The 17,220-nt window shown below is 43.2% G+C and overlaps 1 protein-coding gene across 3 annotated transcripts in view; it reads right to left on the minus strand.

Moving 5' to 3' along the window:
• prickle2b (prickle homolog 2b) overlaps positions 1-17,220 on the minus strand; it is a 46,038-nt gene that overhangs the window by 8,998 nt on the left and 19,820 nt on the right. The window contains exons 1-2 of one of the 3 annotated variants that reach the window (XM_058373843.1): positions 15,999-16,021; positions 2,979-3,162 (exon numbers count right to left, since the gene is read on the minus strand). In XM_058373843.1, coding sequence (XP_058229826.1) covers positions 2,979-3,110 — 132 coding nt within the window. In that variant the 5' untranslated portion in view covers positions 3,111-3,162; positions 15,999-16,021. Of the gene's footprint in view, positions 1-2,978; positions 3,163-10,826; positions 11,205-15,998; positions 16,022-17,220 lie in introns of those variants that run through there. The other 2 variants (XM_058373842.1, XM_058373844.1) reach the window with 2 other exon arrangements.

Genomic DNA, 17,220 nt, shown 5'->3' on the forward strand with positions numbered 1-17,220 from the left:
GGGTTGAGGGATTTGTTCAGCTGAAACGTTCAGCGGTCGGGATCCAATAAATTACCGCGTTCATATCCAACAATAACAAACGGCGCTGGTGCGGTTCGGAGATCTGACGGCCGCGAGCCAGCGCTCTCATGCAAACCGGCGGCTCGTGGAAATAACTGTAATCAGAGCGAAGAGATCTGGCCATCCGCCTGGGTGTCCAGGGGTCTGGCAACCACCTTGCGCATCTCGGTGCATACAGCTGGCTTTCATAACACGAAGAAGGGCTCTCAGGACATGCTGAGGTTCCGCAGGACAAGAACGAAGGCTGGTTATTTACATATTCGGCTCAGTTTCGAGGATTATTACATCCGAAGGGACTCAAGTTCCTGTCCGTTGTCCTGAATAATCGCAGCGCTGAAGTGATACTAGTCTTTATTATTTATCATATAAAGAGCCTGGAGCAACCACAACCAAGTAAAACACCAGAACTGCTCTCTGTGTCCAGAAAGTAGCAGTTCCCGTAACTGTCTGTCCAGATTGTAAAATCATTGTACGGCTATGAAAAAGCTGTGCTGTCCCGCTGATACTTTTTCCACTTTGAGATTTTCCATCTTGAGACTCGTCTGTGTGAGAGACATTAAAAACTGGGCTACGCAAGCCGCCCCACTTCCTTTTTCCACCAAGAGTGAAAGACAGTGGCCGGCCAAGTCGGACATGCATAAGTAGTGATGCTTCCCACTGATGTGCTGTCCAGAATTACAAAGCTGTCGTCCTGAAACTGTATTTTTTATGTTTCGGTAAATTAACAGTGCTACACAGGAGAGAGAGCAATAAGAGACAGAAACCATGTGAATCCAGAGGACGCCTTTGGGCCATCAGCACTCCTAAGCCAACATAATTGGATCGCTAAACTAAAGCAGTCATGTGACTTTTTGGAATCTGGCGCTAATCTCTAAAATCCCCGTCTTTCACGGAGCTGGAATCCTCACTGAATCATGGGGATGGTATTATCATTGTCTTTCCGTGCTTCTGGATAAAAGAGCTAATGAGAGGGAGAAATGTGCAGGCCAGCTTTCCTTTCAGCTGTAAATCTCCTTCTTCATTTCCTATCCGGAGGCGCGTGAGCTCCGTCCTAGTCATCATCCTCATCCTCGTCTCTGTGTGAAACTGCAGACGCCAGCGTTCTGACTGATAATAATAGACGACTCGCTAATAAAGCTTGCGCTGCTGGGGAACTTCATCATATTTATCTCACCTGGGCGTCACATAGCCTGGCTCCTGTTGGTCAGGAAATCCTGAGGCGCAAATATGAAATCTCGCGAAATTCTCGTCTATCCGTCCGGAGCCGACATCAATCCTGATGAGATTCAAACCATGGATGTGCGCGCCGTTAATAATCGACTATCACTCTGAAGCAATCTCGCGCCGTAGCAGCTAACTCGTTAATATCCCGTGGTGAATTCTTCGAGCCTTCAGGGGAAAAAAACTGACCACAACCGTTGGCTGACCTCTGAGGAGGAGAAAACGGAGACAGTAGATGAGGCTTTATTGGTTATTGACCTGCTACGCCGTGCTAGTAATAAGACTGTCTTTCAGTTCAGGAAGAAAATGAAACTTGTAGCCATGAATGATTTAACTGGTCTATAAAAGAGAGCCAGCCACCCGCAACGCTCTAATAAAGCCCATGTGAGAATACGGTGGAGCCAAGAGCCGAGTGCTTCAACAAGACCGGCCATGATAGGGGAAAAAAACACTTTCAAGCATGCTTGATTTCAAAATACATTTTAAATGCATGACAAACTCAATCACCTGACTGTATATACAGAGAGAGAGAGAGAGAGAGAGAGAGAGAAGGGGGGGGGCATTGGCATTTGCAGCTCTGGAGTTTAACATCTAGCCTGTGCTGTTTTATAACGTCCCCTCGTACAGAACGGTTGTACAAATGAACAGATTTCAGTAACAGCAGCTGTGTTTGTGGTAACGTGTTTGAAACTTACACAAAATTCTACATTGTTGGAGAGTAAGGATGGATGTGTGTAAATATATCTGTGTGCATGTGTGTGTGTTAAAAAGTGTAGAAATGTATACATTCAGCAGCGCCATGTTGTGTGAGGGTTAAATAGTGTAGAAATAAATACATTCAGTAGTGCTATGTTTTGTGTGTGTGTGTGTGTGAAAGAGAGTGTTTGAGAGAGAGTGTGTGTGAGAGAGAGAGAAAGAGAGCCTGAGCCATGTGCACATGCCAACAAGCTGTCCGAATCCGCTTAGAAGTCTTTTCAGTCTGGAGATGGCGAGTTTATTCAATGTCTGTTAGCACGGTTTATTTTTTTTTACATATATTTGCAGAGATGGACTGCAGCCACGAGCAGTTTGGACTACAGCCTGCTGACTGCTTTAAACAACACCCAGAAAGTAAACACCTGCTTTTCAAAGATGAAGATCGTATGACGATAATTGATGATCATTTATAAAGTTTTCCCTAATCGGCTGAGGCGCATTTGCTTCTTTATTTCTGCAGAAGGGTGAAGTATGGAACTGCATAAAAGTATTAAAAAACCTTCGTGTTTCAAATTATATTTCAGATGCACAATTACAGAAGACGCACAATTTAGTACTATGTTGTGTTATGTTACGTTGGATTCTAGCACATGACCACATTAATCGTGTTTTCTACATAACTGAAATTTCCTTCTAGGCTGAAATCTCGTCGTCCCTCAAGCATCCAGCTAACATCTTTGTGCTCAGTGTTTCCACTATATCCAGCCTCGTGGTGAAAATTAGAGAGACGGAACATTACACAACGTCTCAGCTAAGAAAGCTAAAAATACCGCAATTCTGATTGGGGTTAGTTGGCTAACTTTCAACATTCAGGCATTCAATATTCATGATTACAGTTTACTGTGTTTTAGTCTCACTGCGTCTTTAAGAACATCCTCGCGTGTCTACACAAGTGGACATGTGTGAACCCCTGGAGCTACAGGTAGTTTTGGGGGTGGTACCTGTTCGGGTTTGAGGCCGGGCGGCACCCACGCGTACTCCTCCAGAGCGCAGCCCGAGTCGTCGTCGGACGTGGAGTTCCTCTGGAAGTCGTACAGCAGCTTGGACACGGTCTTCTCCATCTCCAGAGGCATGGCCGTCACAGCATGATCCTCACGCGGACACTTGCAGTGCAGGCAGATCTTCCTGAAAGATTCGGAAAAACACTAATGAGTGACTCCGCTTACGAATCCGAGTTCATTTGGATACTGAAGCGACCCGAATTCAATTCAAACCAAAAACAAGCGGAGATCATTACGCTATAAGGTCAGCGTGTCGGTTTTATTTTGCAGGGGAAATAAAGCTCTGCCAGACAAATCAGGATTTTAAACAATTCCAGAAGGACTGATCAGTCAATATCGGGCCACCTGCTCACAATTTAACACACGTCCACATTACTGGCGGAAAACAAGACTTTTAGAAAAACACAGAAATTTGCTTATCAAGATCCTGAGTCGGGAAAAGTCAGTGCACATGCACAATTAGCTAATCCAGTGGAGTTTCACGCTCAGTTATTGCTACACGTCCTCTTAAAGGGGCGGTTTTGTTTTAAACTTTTAATTTATATCTAATTTTTTAATGAGAAAAATCACAATAAAAACACTGACAAGCATGCCTTCATTTATTCTGTTGATCTCCTGGGTAACTGATGCAGTTAAAAAAATTAATAATAAAATACTTTTTTTAAAAAAAGCACAATACTTGAGGATATTTAGGTTTCATAACATATATATATATTATTCATAACAAAATAATAATCTTAATTTTAAAATTGTTCCGAATTCAGTGGCACTATGAGAAAGTTTATGTAAAATCTTCTTAAATCTGCTTATTTTACGATTTTAAAGATGCAGTATGAACTTTTAGCATGCCAGAATTGGATATTTTTATACAAAACTTAAAGTCTGTCTATAAAGATATCTAAAGTAATTTATCACGATATTCACAACAGCTTTAATCATACAGCTCTGTTTTGGCTGTAGGACAATTTCAGGGCCAGAAAAAAAATGCATAGAGAATCCTGAATCTTAAAAAACCTCAAGATCTGGGAGGAATCTGTTCTGTTTAACAGAGATTCCCGGATTTCCTCTTTTAAATTGTGGGATTGTTCAAGGTCTAGACGCACTTGTAAAAACCACAACCTGCACCTTTAATGCTGAGTCAGACATGACTCACAGAGATTTCCCGTAACTCATCACAAAAGCGCAGCGTTCTGAAAGCTCAGGTTTATTAAAACTGTTCTCCGCACACACACAAATCAGTGTCCTGTTATTTTGTGTTCGTGTGAGAAAAGCCTGCATCGGGTTTCAGTTGCACTTCACACGCAAACACACACAACAACTGCAGGCCAAACCCCCCACCTCACGCTCTAGTAACCTGGCCACATTTGGTTACAACAGGAGTCACTGAAAATCTGTCTTACACACACACACGTGCACACACACACACACACACACACACGTGCACACACAAGCTTAACATCTGGTTAGTCTCCAGCAGGGCAGACGTGGCTGTGCCAAACCTCACTCACTGGCTCTGGAGGCTGCTGGTCAGATCTCTTAACCTCATCTGCCTCAAAAGCATGGACAGAACACAGACCAAATCCCGTTAGCACCTCAGGCACCCTGCAGGCACTGCGGCGTCAGGGAAATTAAAAGGAAAAATAAATAACTCGCCCGCATAACCACAGCCTTGAGGAGCCTACTTCTGTGAAAGTGGGCGGAGTCCGTCTGGAAGAGACCACGCCCCTTTGTGATCTCATGAGAGCTTTCATGGCAGGATGAATCTGGTCAGTCAGCAAGACTTTGCATTGATTTGCAATGGGGCACGCTTCTAAGGAGACAAGCAAAGTCAAGCCGTACCTGGATAACAAATAAATGCCCCCCTGCCCCGCCCCCACAGCATACCAGAGCTGCTGTACGTTTCTTTCCTTTGTCACCCGTCTGTTTCTGTAATATGGAAATGAACGCCTTGCATTTGAATGCGTTTGCACTTTTTGCCAAAGGACGCAGGACCCTGGGACTGAAGACACACACACCCCGTACATGAGGAAGACAGTAAATATGTGCAAGGTCTCCAATATCACAGGAGTGTGTCAATATTCTGGAGTATCTGAGAAAGCCTTATAGACTCGAAGGAAGGTACGAAGGAAGGAAGAAAAAAAGAAGGGACAAAAGGATGGGAGGATGAAGGGAAGAAAAAAAATGACAAAAGGAAAAAATAGAAATGAAAGGAGGATGGAAATAAGGAAGGAAGGAAGGAAGGAAGGAAGGAAAGTAAGGAAGGAAAAATAGGAAGGAAGGAAGGAAGTATGCAAAACAGAAGGATGGAAGAGATGGGAAGAAAAGGGAGAAAAAAGGAATGAAGAAAATTAGTATGGAGAACTGAAAGAAAGAAAGAAAGAAAGAAAGAAAGAAAGAAAGAAAGAAAGAAAGAAAGAAAGAAAGAAAGAAAGAAAGAAAGAAAGAAAAATTTCTCTTAAAGTTGACAGTGACCAGTTAGCAGTGCTGACATGGTGGGTTTCTTTCTTAATTATTCATTTCTTTAGTGCAAATTCACTTACTTATTTACTCAGTTACTGACCTGGCTTTTTATTACATCTATTATTACTACTCCTCCGTGAAACATGGTATATTATTATTTGAGTTTTATTCTGCCAACAGCCTTAAACGATCAAATCCCACCGTCCAGTCTCAGGCTCCAGGTCAGTTTCCTGACGGACAGCACGGCTCGTTTCTCCTGGATGAGGAGGCTGAGTGTTTCACTGCAGCTGCTTCAGCAAGGACAAGGACAGAGCCTGGGTTTAGTGTGTGTGTGTTGAGAGCGAGGGAACATTTCACCCAAACAGTCCACTATCAGTAATGATGGATGAGAGGAAGCAGGAGCCGGAGCAGTAATGAGCTCATGCTAAGTGCGCCCCATTAGCTTTAATTGTGTATGGGTTGTGACGTTTCTTTTTATTTATTTATTTATTTTTTTGCAGAGAAAGCATTCCTGTCACACTGAATGAGGCAGTGACGTGTATCCAGGGTAATCAATAAAAACAAAACGTGTGCTTAGTTCCGGTTTTTATTCATAAAATAAATAAGCCTTGGGTTGTTACGACATCACAATATTATTTCAGAAATGCCTGTTTAACTGGTAATTATTGTTAAGCTGTAAATGTGTCATCAGCATGTTTATAGAAAGCTTTTTGTTAAATGGCGGTATTTCAGTGTCACACCGACATCACAGAGGGACACTTTCATTGCTGGCACAGTGCCAGATCTGATTCTTTTGTTGGTGCGGACGCTTGACTCCAAGATCCAGAATGCAATGCAGTTAAAGAAGGGACTGGGGACGGATAGTTAGAGATGACGAGTGGCATTAGCATCGACACTGGAGCTCGGGATCTGTTTGAGCAGAGCGAGATGGACAGATGAACAAACTTGAAGCGCCGCTGCATTGCTTTCTTTAAGAAGACATGAACCAAGGGTAAAATCTACCACTTTTCAGAAGGTTGAACGGCCTTGTGGGTAATGTAGGAAACTTAGACTTGTGAATTTTTCCTTGAAAGATCGCATACGGATTGGAAAGAAGTTGCTTTCATCTAGTGGTATTTGTCCAGATAGAGCCCTAGCTTTGCTTTTGTGTATGTGTGTGTGTATGTGTGTGTGTGTTTGTGTGTGGGGAATGGTGTGTCACAACCCAGCTTTAGAAAACTACATCCTAACTTAATCTACAGTGCTACAAATCGAAAAACCAAGATGAACAGCTTCAGAGAGAAAAAAAAAGAGGGCAGGATTCCCAGACAGTCTGTGATTGAACTTTTTTCTAAGACAAAATGTCGTCACTCCCTAGTCCACGATTGATCGCAGAAAGCACCAACAAATTGATTTTCCTTTAGCGAATAAATTTCTCCAGGCTGAAATTCCTGATTTAAAGCTCTCAACGCTCGACAGGCGGACAGCGAAAGCTGCACACGCTGATTTCATTACAAAACCCTGCGCACACAGGAGACCTGCACTGACAGCCTTCAGAAACACGACCCCGCCTTCGCTAGCCAGACATAAAAGCGGCGGTCCCGTCCCCGGAGCGGATGGTGAACTGCTGCCAGCCTGCGAGGCGTCCGGAGAGACGTGTACTCGTGATGCGAGCAGACAGACGTTTGCATTCCAGCTTAATAAGCGAGCTTTCACGTCGTGTTCCAGCAGCAGATGTGATGTTGCTGCTGGACTGGGCTCTGCTGTGTTTAACAATAGCTACAGGCACAACACATGGAGCGCCGCTCGGGTTTATGGGTAATTCCGTGCAGTTTGCAGGCATGAACCAGGTTTGTGTGATTTTTGAGGAAAAATTCCACATCGCCAGCATACCTGCGAGGCACGCAGGATTTCCATAGCATCACTCCAAACAGACAAGGTGGTTAAACTGCCATGGAGCTGGACGCATCTGGCTATAGCGAATTTTCTCTTTCCTTTAAACAATCCAAAAGAGTAAAACAAAATCTTAAAACAAATCCCCACCCAGTTTCAGACTTAAATACTACTGGATCATGGAACTCTTAAAACACCAGCGTTCATTTTTATACAAATCTGATTGGACATGGAAATGTGGAGGCCACGCCTTCTTCACTGAAACTGACAGGTACCCAGGCCCCACCTCCGTCATTTGGGGATGATGGATATTGTAGCCATACACCTACACATCAAAACCACACAAACTTCACTTAATCTAACCCAGAGGCCACACCTTCTCACAGGGGCTGACAGATGCAGAGGCCACGCCTCCTTCACTTGAGTTGACAATGAGACCACGCCTTTTCACAAACTCATAGGCCATGCCTACTTGACTGAGATTGACCGATACAAAGTATACAACTCATGATATATTCTTTACACAGACTGGCAGTCCACACCTTCACTGGAAAAGACAGACCACGCCTCCTTCAGTTGAGCTGACAATGAGACCACGCCTTCACACAGACTCATAGGCCACACCCACTTCACTCAGACTGACATAGATGCGATGCTTTGTTTAATTGGTACAAATACATTTTACATTATTTATGACTTTTTTTGACTGGCACATAGGCCACGCCTCCTTCCATAAAACGGAAAGGAAATTGACAGGACAAGAAATCCTGTCAGCGTGTAGTTTTGGACATCGCATGCATGGACAAAAGAAGCATGCACATTGTAAAGTCGGATGAAATTGTCAAAGATGTTTCGTTTGCAAGATCCTTACTGTTCTGTGAAAGCATCATAAGTATTGACGCCCCTGCACTGGATGGACAGCCTGGAGAATGATTTAAAAATAAAACCCCTGGTGTGACCTCCATCACACAACAGCGTAGTGCATATTCAGCCTGAACATTTCCAATCATGCTTAACGATGGAGCATATTGTTAGCAAGTGATTATGATGTACTAATACAATATGTTCAAAGGGACAGGGATTTTACCACATGCACCCACCTGCTGCAATCCATCACGACTGGCTGAATTTTCTCCCCAGGGCTTCGGGCACCTGTGGCCTGGCACACATCCCACAACTAACATCAAGCAGGCGCGCTTCATGCATCACACGCTATCAGACACCGGAGCGTCTGCATTCTTTACTTTTACTACAGATCCGCTTTTATTTCACGCCCACACAAAAACCCGCACTGATGTAAACTAAAGGCACTGTGGGGTGGATGAGACACAGGAACACAATTTTGTCCCAGGAAACAGCTGCTGATTTATTTTATGCTGATTTGAGCTGGGGAACGTGCTTTACTGCATAAATCTGCTCTCAGGTTGCCCTCGCTACCTACATGCGGCAGTCTGCCGATTCTTTTCTGCTAAAGGAAGACTTACAGCCTGCTGGCGGAAGAAAAAAAAAAAAAAAAAAAAGACTGAAGCACGACTAGAGCTCATGCGGAGGAAACGAGCAAGCAACCTTCAGAGATTTACGTTACATTTCCCATCTGTCCAAACCATCAGAAAGCTCTCTAAAACACACCGTGACACCAGGGAGTCTGAGTCAGCAGCAGAACTGTCTGTGAGATCTGATAAAGGTGAAGATGAAAAACAACAACGTTGACGAATCAAGTGAAAAAGACAGTTTTGGTGTTGGAGAAAGTGGGATTAAAGAAATTGATTGAATTTAAACAGCTTGTCCTGAATACATTTTAAGGGTGCTTAAACAAAACTATTGGTCTTCTCTGCATGCATGTCGAGCCTATCCTTTAAACACACCTGACCCGACGCATCTGAAGCACTTTATTTGCATGGCAGACATCCAAAATGGCCTCTTTCTCACACCCATTAAGTACAATTGTCACTCTAATACAATGCAGTTACTTACAAAAGGAGCTCAGGAAGTAACTGTGGTGTACACGGAAAATTTTAGTTATCTACAGTGTGGTTTTATTTTCACTTCGTACACCCTGTGAAGAGCTGCCTAATTAGCCGAAGAGTTGACTCAGGTGTGTCAAAAGAGGAATGTCAAACTAAACTCAGCGACCCTGTGGACACACTGACACAATGCGGTGAAGGCAAGTCTCTGGCTCTGCACAATTCCAACTTTCACACACCAGCGTTGACCCAGAATGTGCCTGCTAATGAGCTGCCTTGTTGGCTCAGGTGTGTTAGAGCAAGCAACACAAGAGAACATCCGGAGCAGGGGCCAAAGTAAATCTAAGAAGCCTGGGGTCGGCGCAGCTCGGTTTCAGCGGTCAGTCTGATACCGTGTGGCGTCATGGGGTCAGTTGGAGGCTGTAATTTTAAAACGACGCAATAGACGTAAAAACGGGATGCAGCTTGCCTTGCGTGATTCTGACGTGTTTGGTTATCTTGAAGATCAGATCAGTATCATGTAGAGAACCACACTCGGACCTAAAAAAAAAATTCAATCCGGAAATTCTTTCATTTGTTTTAAGAATCTGCTTCATGCCAGGTTAGGGACACAGCAGATCCGGGGCACATCCCAGGAACACAGAGTGTGGATGTGGGAATACACATAAAATAGAACAGGAGTATAACCACGGGCAATCTCGACAGCATCACCCTCAGCATTAACACACATCAGTTGGTCACAGGGCGAATTGGTGTAGGATTTTAAATCAGGGTTATGTGTGGGGACAAACAAAGCTGGACTCCAGGTGTTCATCCAAAACATTTTAATGGAAATGACCCCGGTGTGTAGTATTAAAGACGTGTTTAATTTATTATCGCTAATAAAATGCAGTGAAGTAACAAGGTCAAATTGGGGGTGATGATATTGTGGTCAGTGGTGCGTACGTGCGCGTGCGTCTATGTGTGTGTGTGTGTGTGAGAGAGAGAAAGATCCCGGTCATTGCATTCATATGTTAATGCGCACTGCCCAATCCTGACTCGATCGATCCTTTGGAGGGCAACAAAGCCAAACAAACCGAAAACAAAAGCCTTAATCCGACTTACAGGGGACAGGTCAGCACTGCTGGACTCGGGGGGAGAAGAGAAAAAAGCGAATACAATGATGCAAAATGTAATTTCTAATCGAAAGCGCGCGCTTTAGTTTAATAACGCAGGCGATAATAATTCGTGGCAAAAGCGCGTGCACGTTACGCCGTGGTGCGTTTAAAGGGTGTGTTTCTGCATTTAAAAAAAAATCTCTTTTTTGTTGCAAGAATTGAGAGAAAAAATATTCTGAAATGTCGGAAGAGACAACCTATGTACATGCAAAGCACATTATGCAAAATCAGCAGCTTGAGAAATGCCTACAAGTTTGAAAGTTTAGATTTCTTAGAAATATAACGCAAACAAACAAAAAAAAAAAACTGAAATGCGCTCTGGGTTGGATTCTTACCGTTTTCCGTGAGAGCTCTGGGTTTAGAATAATATCTCAGCATTCATGCAGGATTTCCATATTTCCAGCAAACTAAAAAATAGAGCAGCTTTCCGACTTAAGGCATGTCTCAACTTCTTCTCAAATGGCATCCGCGCACTGGACAGGACAGTCTACCCAGGCAGATGAGAAAGAAGCAAAGCACCGAGCTTTTTTAGATTAGATCCTCCTTCAAGACGATTTCTTCCAGGCATAATCACAAACCAGGACTTTCTAGGTAGAAAAGGAAATCTCCCTGCACGACCTCCTCCAACCTAAATTCCCTTTAATAAATAAACGCGCGCTGAGCCGCGCAGCTCAAAGCTCCACTGCCTTCTACTTACTGCTCGAGTAGCGACTGAGCTGAGCAAGTGCTTGTAACTGACCAATCGGCTCTCAGTATGCAAATAAGAAAGGACTGCGGTCCGTTCAGACTAACCAATCACTTTGGAGTATGCTAATAAAGTAAAACGTTGGTCGAAGAGCGTCCTGTTGGAGGTAAACCAATCAACGGGGAGTATGCTAATACTTCGGCGTCGTAGGGGCGGGGTCAGAGAGTCAAGCGGCCTGCGTTTAGTTATAATTAGGAACTCAATGGCCGCTGTTTTGGTGTCATTTACATGTAAATGAGCCAATTTTCCCCCGGGCTTCATCGCCCCAGGGGCAGTTAAAGCGCTATTCAGAGGCACAGAATAGCAGTAAATAATGTAACACGGGACTATAAGAGGTCTTGACACCTTTGGTAACAAATATAATAATGCCGAGACCTGTTAAGACTGTGGTTTATTAAAAAGACACAACTTTTATTGCTACAGCCTGAGATAATAAACTCTAGACTTCAAGTCTGATACTAAATTTGATGTGAAGCAAAAACTAATGCTTTCTAATTATGCATAGACTAACTTTAGGTAAAAATTAATTGAGAAATGGCCACCTAATTGCTGAGAAAGATCCTGATTGGTTAATAAGCAATTCAGTGAGTTATTAAAATCTGTATACTGGTCAGGTTCAACTGGGAAATCTGGTCAATGGTTAAGTTGATCACTTACATGGCACAGAGAGAACCCGACATCAGACAAACTGCAAATATGTACACATTAATGACCGATCAGAAGAACCGCCCACTCTCATACAAGCTTCTGGATTGGTTAATGATGTCACAACCTCGTGCTAGTGTTTGAGAAATGATCGAGTGTTTCCTAAAGAGAAAATTTCCCAAAGACGTTTTTGCACATCATTATTGATCTGATGGCTAGTATTTTGGCTACACTTTTGTTTTGTTTTTTAAAAGAGGAATGAAGTCTTTGTTAGGACTGAACTTGAAGGTCTAGCTGTGCATTCCTAACCAAGCTTGTACAAAATAATGCTTTTGCAGACATCTCTCCCTCCAGAATTTTAACAAGCCATAGAGCAATAAAATAATCCTGGAGGATTTACACAATTTCATACATTCTTAATCAGGTCTTAGCATAGGATGGGAATAATAGCGCAGTGGTTGGAGAATATTGTGTAACTGAATTAGAGGTGTATTAGTGTTTCTAAAAGCAATTTTGGAGCCCAGTTTTATCCTCTGTGGATTCCTTTTTCGAGGTGATAATTACACTATGTAGTACTTTAGAAGCACACATCTCTCACAGAAAAATGCAAGCCTGTGGGAGTAATTGTTGAGAACAAACTGTAATGAATGCAAAACATCATTTCCCATAAATTCTCTCTCTCTCTCTCTCTCTCTCTCTCTCTCTCTCTCTCTCTCTCTATTCAGTTGCTATCAAGGTTATCGGTGCATGCATTTTCCAGTGCTAGTTTTGGACTCATCCCAAACACAGTTAACTCGCATGTTTCCACAGTGCTAAGTTTAGAGGCCAATCAGTGCAGCACACAAAAATGTGGGGAGAAGTGGAACTGATGACCCAGGGCCTGTAAGTAAGGAGGCTCTCATGAAGCTATAGGATTTGGGGTTTGATTCTTGGCTCCACCCTGTGTGTGTGTAGTTGGGGGTTTCATCTTGGTTCTCCAGTTTCCTCCCCAGTACAAAAACAGACTGAATTGTGTCTCTAAATTGTCCACAGTGTATGGATGGGTGTGTTTGTGTGTTCTCCGTGATGTGCTGGCATCTCACCCAAGATGATCCACACCTTGTTCCCTGAATCTCTTGTGATAGACTTCAGGTTCCCCGTGACCCTGAGTGGGATAAGCGCTACAGAAAATTAATGGACAGACATATTACATTATGTCTATAAGCCTGTAATAACTGATAAAACACTTGTACAGTACATCACATGCTCGCTGCTGATTATCCAGAGCGTGTGTAAGACTAGGAGAGGCGGAGGATGATTTACAGTAAGAGCTTAAAATCAATCTACTGAAGCGTTTATTCAGGCTGTTTTTTTTTTTAACAAGGGTATTGTCAATGAGCTTCATTTATCACCCTTTGAGCAGCCTTATGTGAGCAATAACACAGTTATAACCTGGCGGTCACGTGCACTATTTTTTGTTTGTCATGATGTATTAGGAAACAGTTTGAGTTTTATGTCAATCAATACGCTTGGTGTATGTTAAGACACACGTCTAATGCTTGTGTGTGTGTGGGGGGGGGGATCAGACATTGCCTCTTTTGCAATATGAAACTGAAGGGTGTATAATTGACCAACAGAAATGATCCATTAAACCCTTGTGGAAATGCTGCGTAAACCGATCCGGCTATACACAGGCTGCTCTGTGTGGCCCAAACTCAAACGCCAACACAGACCACGTGACCGTGCGCAGCTAACCTCTTATCGCTAGGCGGATCGCCGTTTCTTGCGAGCGCACGAGCCAAAACCAAAGCGCGCGCGCACACACATACACAGACACACACACCCCGAGTGCTATCAGTTATCCAGCATCTGCGCGTGGGGCCGTGCAGAGGAACCACACACACACACGCGCGCGCGCGCGCGCTCGCTCTCAGCTCCGACCAAACCGCAGCCTGTAAAAAAAAACGACCTGAGCCGCTGCCTGTTAACATGCACGTGCGCACGCGCGCGTGTCCAGATGTGCCGAAACATGATTATTTGTGATGTGAACAAACACGCTGAGCAAATTTCGCAATAATTTTGCCATTACAGCTCTCCAGTGTTGTGATTTTTATAGCATGAAAGCTGATGCTGAAGTGGACGATTAAAGTAATTCAGTCTCGAGGGCATACGGTGCAACTCGAATGTTTGTACACCCCATGCATCTAGAAGGGGTTTATTCATTTTTAATAAGGATAAGAATAAAGATATTAAAAGATAAAACATCGGGATTTGTGCAGTGAGCAGAAGTTTGAAAAACATTCTTAACATTATTTCTGATTTGCACATAATCAGTAGTTTCTTAGCCCTTCAGAAGGAAGAAAGAAAGAATGGAGGAGAAATAACAGCTAATACCATTCCAGTGAGGTAAACTGGAGATGGATCAGAGGCAGTAAAGGGCCAGCTGACTTTCCAGTCAACAGCTGAGCTTCGTTTCCATTCTACTGAGACGACCTCAACATAAATCTGTTGGTATATCGTTTGTCTTTAGCGTTATCGCAGGCGATAGGGTTACACTGCACAGATATCTGTCCGTGTGTCATCGCCAGGTCTCGGGTGTGTTTTGAATAGGCTACAAGGCATTTCACAATCACGGTGCAATAGTTCATCCTTATCGTCCAGCCCTAGTTCTGAGATTAACTTCGGAGTTCCAACTATGGAGCGGGAAAAATTCCAGGCAATATTTCAGTCCTTGGATAATCCGTCTGTTTCAAAGAGGACTTTGCAAATATCCACAGGGCAATACATGGGATCTGGTAATGGAGAAGGAAAAAAAACCATTCATTTCCACTCCGGATTATGCATTAAGTTCATTTAGTGAGTGCAGCCAGAAGGATAAAATTACATTTTAAGTGCTGGGCACAATAATGAAGCTCAGGATTCAATTTGCTGAATACGGTTAATGATAGCGAGAGGGAGAGAGAGAGAGAGAGAGAGAGAGAGGGGACAGAAGGAGAGAGATGAAGCCTGTGTAATCCATTAGGCTACACAGGGGCCTGTTTTTTTTTCTTCACCATGAAGAGGCCCTGAGCTTCACGATGACCTTGTAGAAAAGCTCTTGAGGGACTCTGCTATTTCTGCTCTTCACGTCCCCCTTTAGACCAGAGCTGTCCGTCTTCAGGAAGTGCTGCAAGGCCACGTCCACGTCCATCACGCCATCCATTTAAAAGTTTAGAGGACGCTCTTTCTGAACGCCTTATGGGAAGATGGGAAGCTGTTTGTGCTTTGTTTTTTTTTTTCTACATCAAGAGCTCACACTGGTGGGTCAAAGCAAGACATGAAGAAGTGCAGCGGTTAGAATGAAGAAAAACATGAAGGAATAGAAGGAAAACATGGATTTACGTCAAAACGTAGCTTTTTCGCACTGCACTATTAGATTTGACATTTGATGAAAAGCAGCAGCTATTTAAAGAAAGAACAATAAACCAGGAGTGATGAGTCACCTAATGCTCTCTCTCTCTCTCTCTCTCTCTCTCTCTCTCTCTCTATCCTCTCCGCCTTTCCATCTTTCTATCGGTCTCTCTCTCTTTCATCCTGTCCTCGGCTGCTTTTAGACTGTGCGGTCGTTTAAGATTGTTAGTTGTCACACTGTACGAGATGATCCCAATAAAACCTTGGCCGACTGTCTGATAACCTGTGTTCTCCTCGTCAGATTATACCGCGAAGATCCTCTGACGATAGACCTGTGATTAAAGATAATTACCCTGTTCTGCTGAATGACATCAGCCAGCGCCATTTTGCCTCACAGAAACAGACACTGAGGTAATCAGGATAATTTTTTTAGCATGCTAGAGTGACATCTTTCTAGCGGTGGCTTTCACATGCAAAAGATTCGAATCAAAACTTGACCAGAAATTTATCTTAAAAGGTGCTAAAATGAACAGCGGTGAGAATGCTAATCTTATCTCACAGAACTCGTATGAATGCTTCGTGTTTGCGTCACCAATTTTTTACCATCTTCTGATGAAAAACATCAGCAGCATAGCCTCCAGCCCACTAACCCACTACCCGGGGTTACCTTGACTCACCTTGATTCCCATGTTACACTCTTGTACTAGCTATGTTAGCGAATTAGCAAAAGCTATGTCCACACACTCACCAACAATCTCTGCTGCTTGCTTCCAGACGTTCTTCGGCGGTCTCGATACATGTTTAACGGACCTGGATGACTTTTCCCTCACATCAACACGACAGGAAGAGAGAGACAGGAAACCGAGTGGAGAGAAGTGTGAGCGCTGACTCGGCGCCTCTTTCCGAACGCCCGCCCGCCTGCCAGCAGGACAATGTGTGGAGGCTGATTGTACTGAACAGCGCTCTCACATCCCTCCTACATCCTCCATCCCACGGCATGTTCCACAAGTCCACATTCATTCCCCGATTCACAAAAGCCATTGAGCGCTAAGCTGTGGGAGTCGAGACACGCTCTCTGGTGCTCCTAATTGGCCTTGTAGCAAGACATTTCTCTGTTTTTCTAAAGACACACAATGTTAAGCTTTTATTTGCCTTTTTCACCTGATGCTAGATAACATTGAGTAGGAAATGCAACAAGAAAATGTCCTAGAGATCGCTGAGAACTTGGGTTTAAAGAGTGCAACATGCTAAAGTTACTAGCAACAGGCAAGCTAGGTGTATGGGGAAAGAGGGAGTGAGATTAATTAGCAACAATTCCTGTAGACTTTCAACATTTTTACATCTCTAGATGCCAAGATTTTAGCACTAACACCCTTCTGTTAATAACTAGGTGTCTAGATATTCATTAATTTCACTAATTAGCATGGTAGCTAGAGAGCCATTGATTGTAGATAGTCAGCTAGCTAGTCATTCATCTATTTAGCTAATTAGATAGCTAGATATTCGTTCATTTCATTACTTAGCAGGCTAGCTAGATTATAATTCATTAAGCTAATCAGCTAGCTAGATATTAATTCATTAAATGGGTTAGATATTCATTAGTTTAACTACTCAGCTAGCTAGAGATTCATTCATTTAACATTTTAGCATGCTAGGTTAAGCAGTTGTTTATTCATTAGCTGTTTACCACCTCTGTAAATGTGTGTCTAATGCAGACTTTTTTTCGTTTTCTAGCAAATCACAGTATGTAAAGATTTATTTCAGAAGCAGATCTATTCAGAAGAGAACGAATGGTAAATTGGATCCACAAAAAACAAAACAGTACTAAAAAAAAAACCCCAAAATGACCATAATAATAAAAAGCTGGTTAGATTTAGCATTTTTGACGATTTGAAATCTTCAGTTATGGGAAACTGGATCTTGGGTGGTTCTGCAAATACTGCAGATGGTTTAATGGGTTTAAAAGCAGC

This window comes from Hemibagrus wyckioides, linkage group LG21 (assembly GCF_019097595.1).
Source record: "Hemibagrus wyckioides isolate EC202008001 linkage group LG21, SWU_Hwy_1.0, whole genome shotgun sequence".
Classification (NCBI taxonomy): Eukaryota; Metazoa; Chordata; class Actinopteri; order Siluriformes; family Bagridae; genus Hemibagrus; species Hemibagrus wyckioides.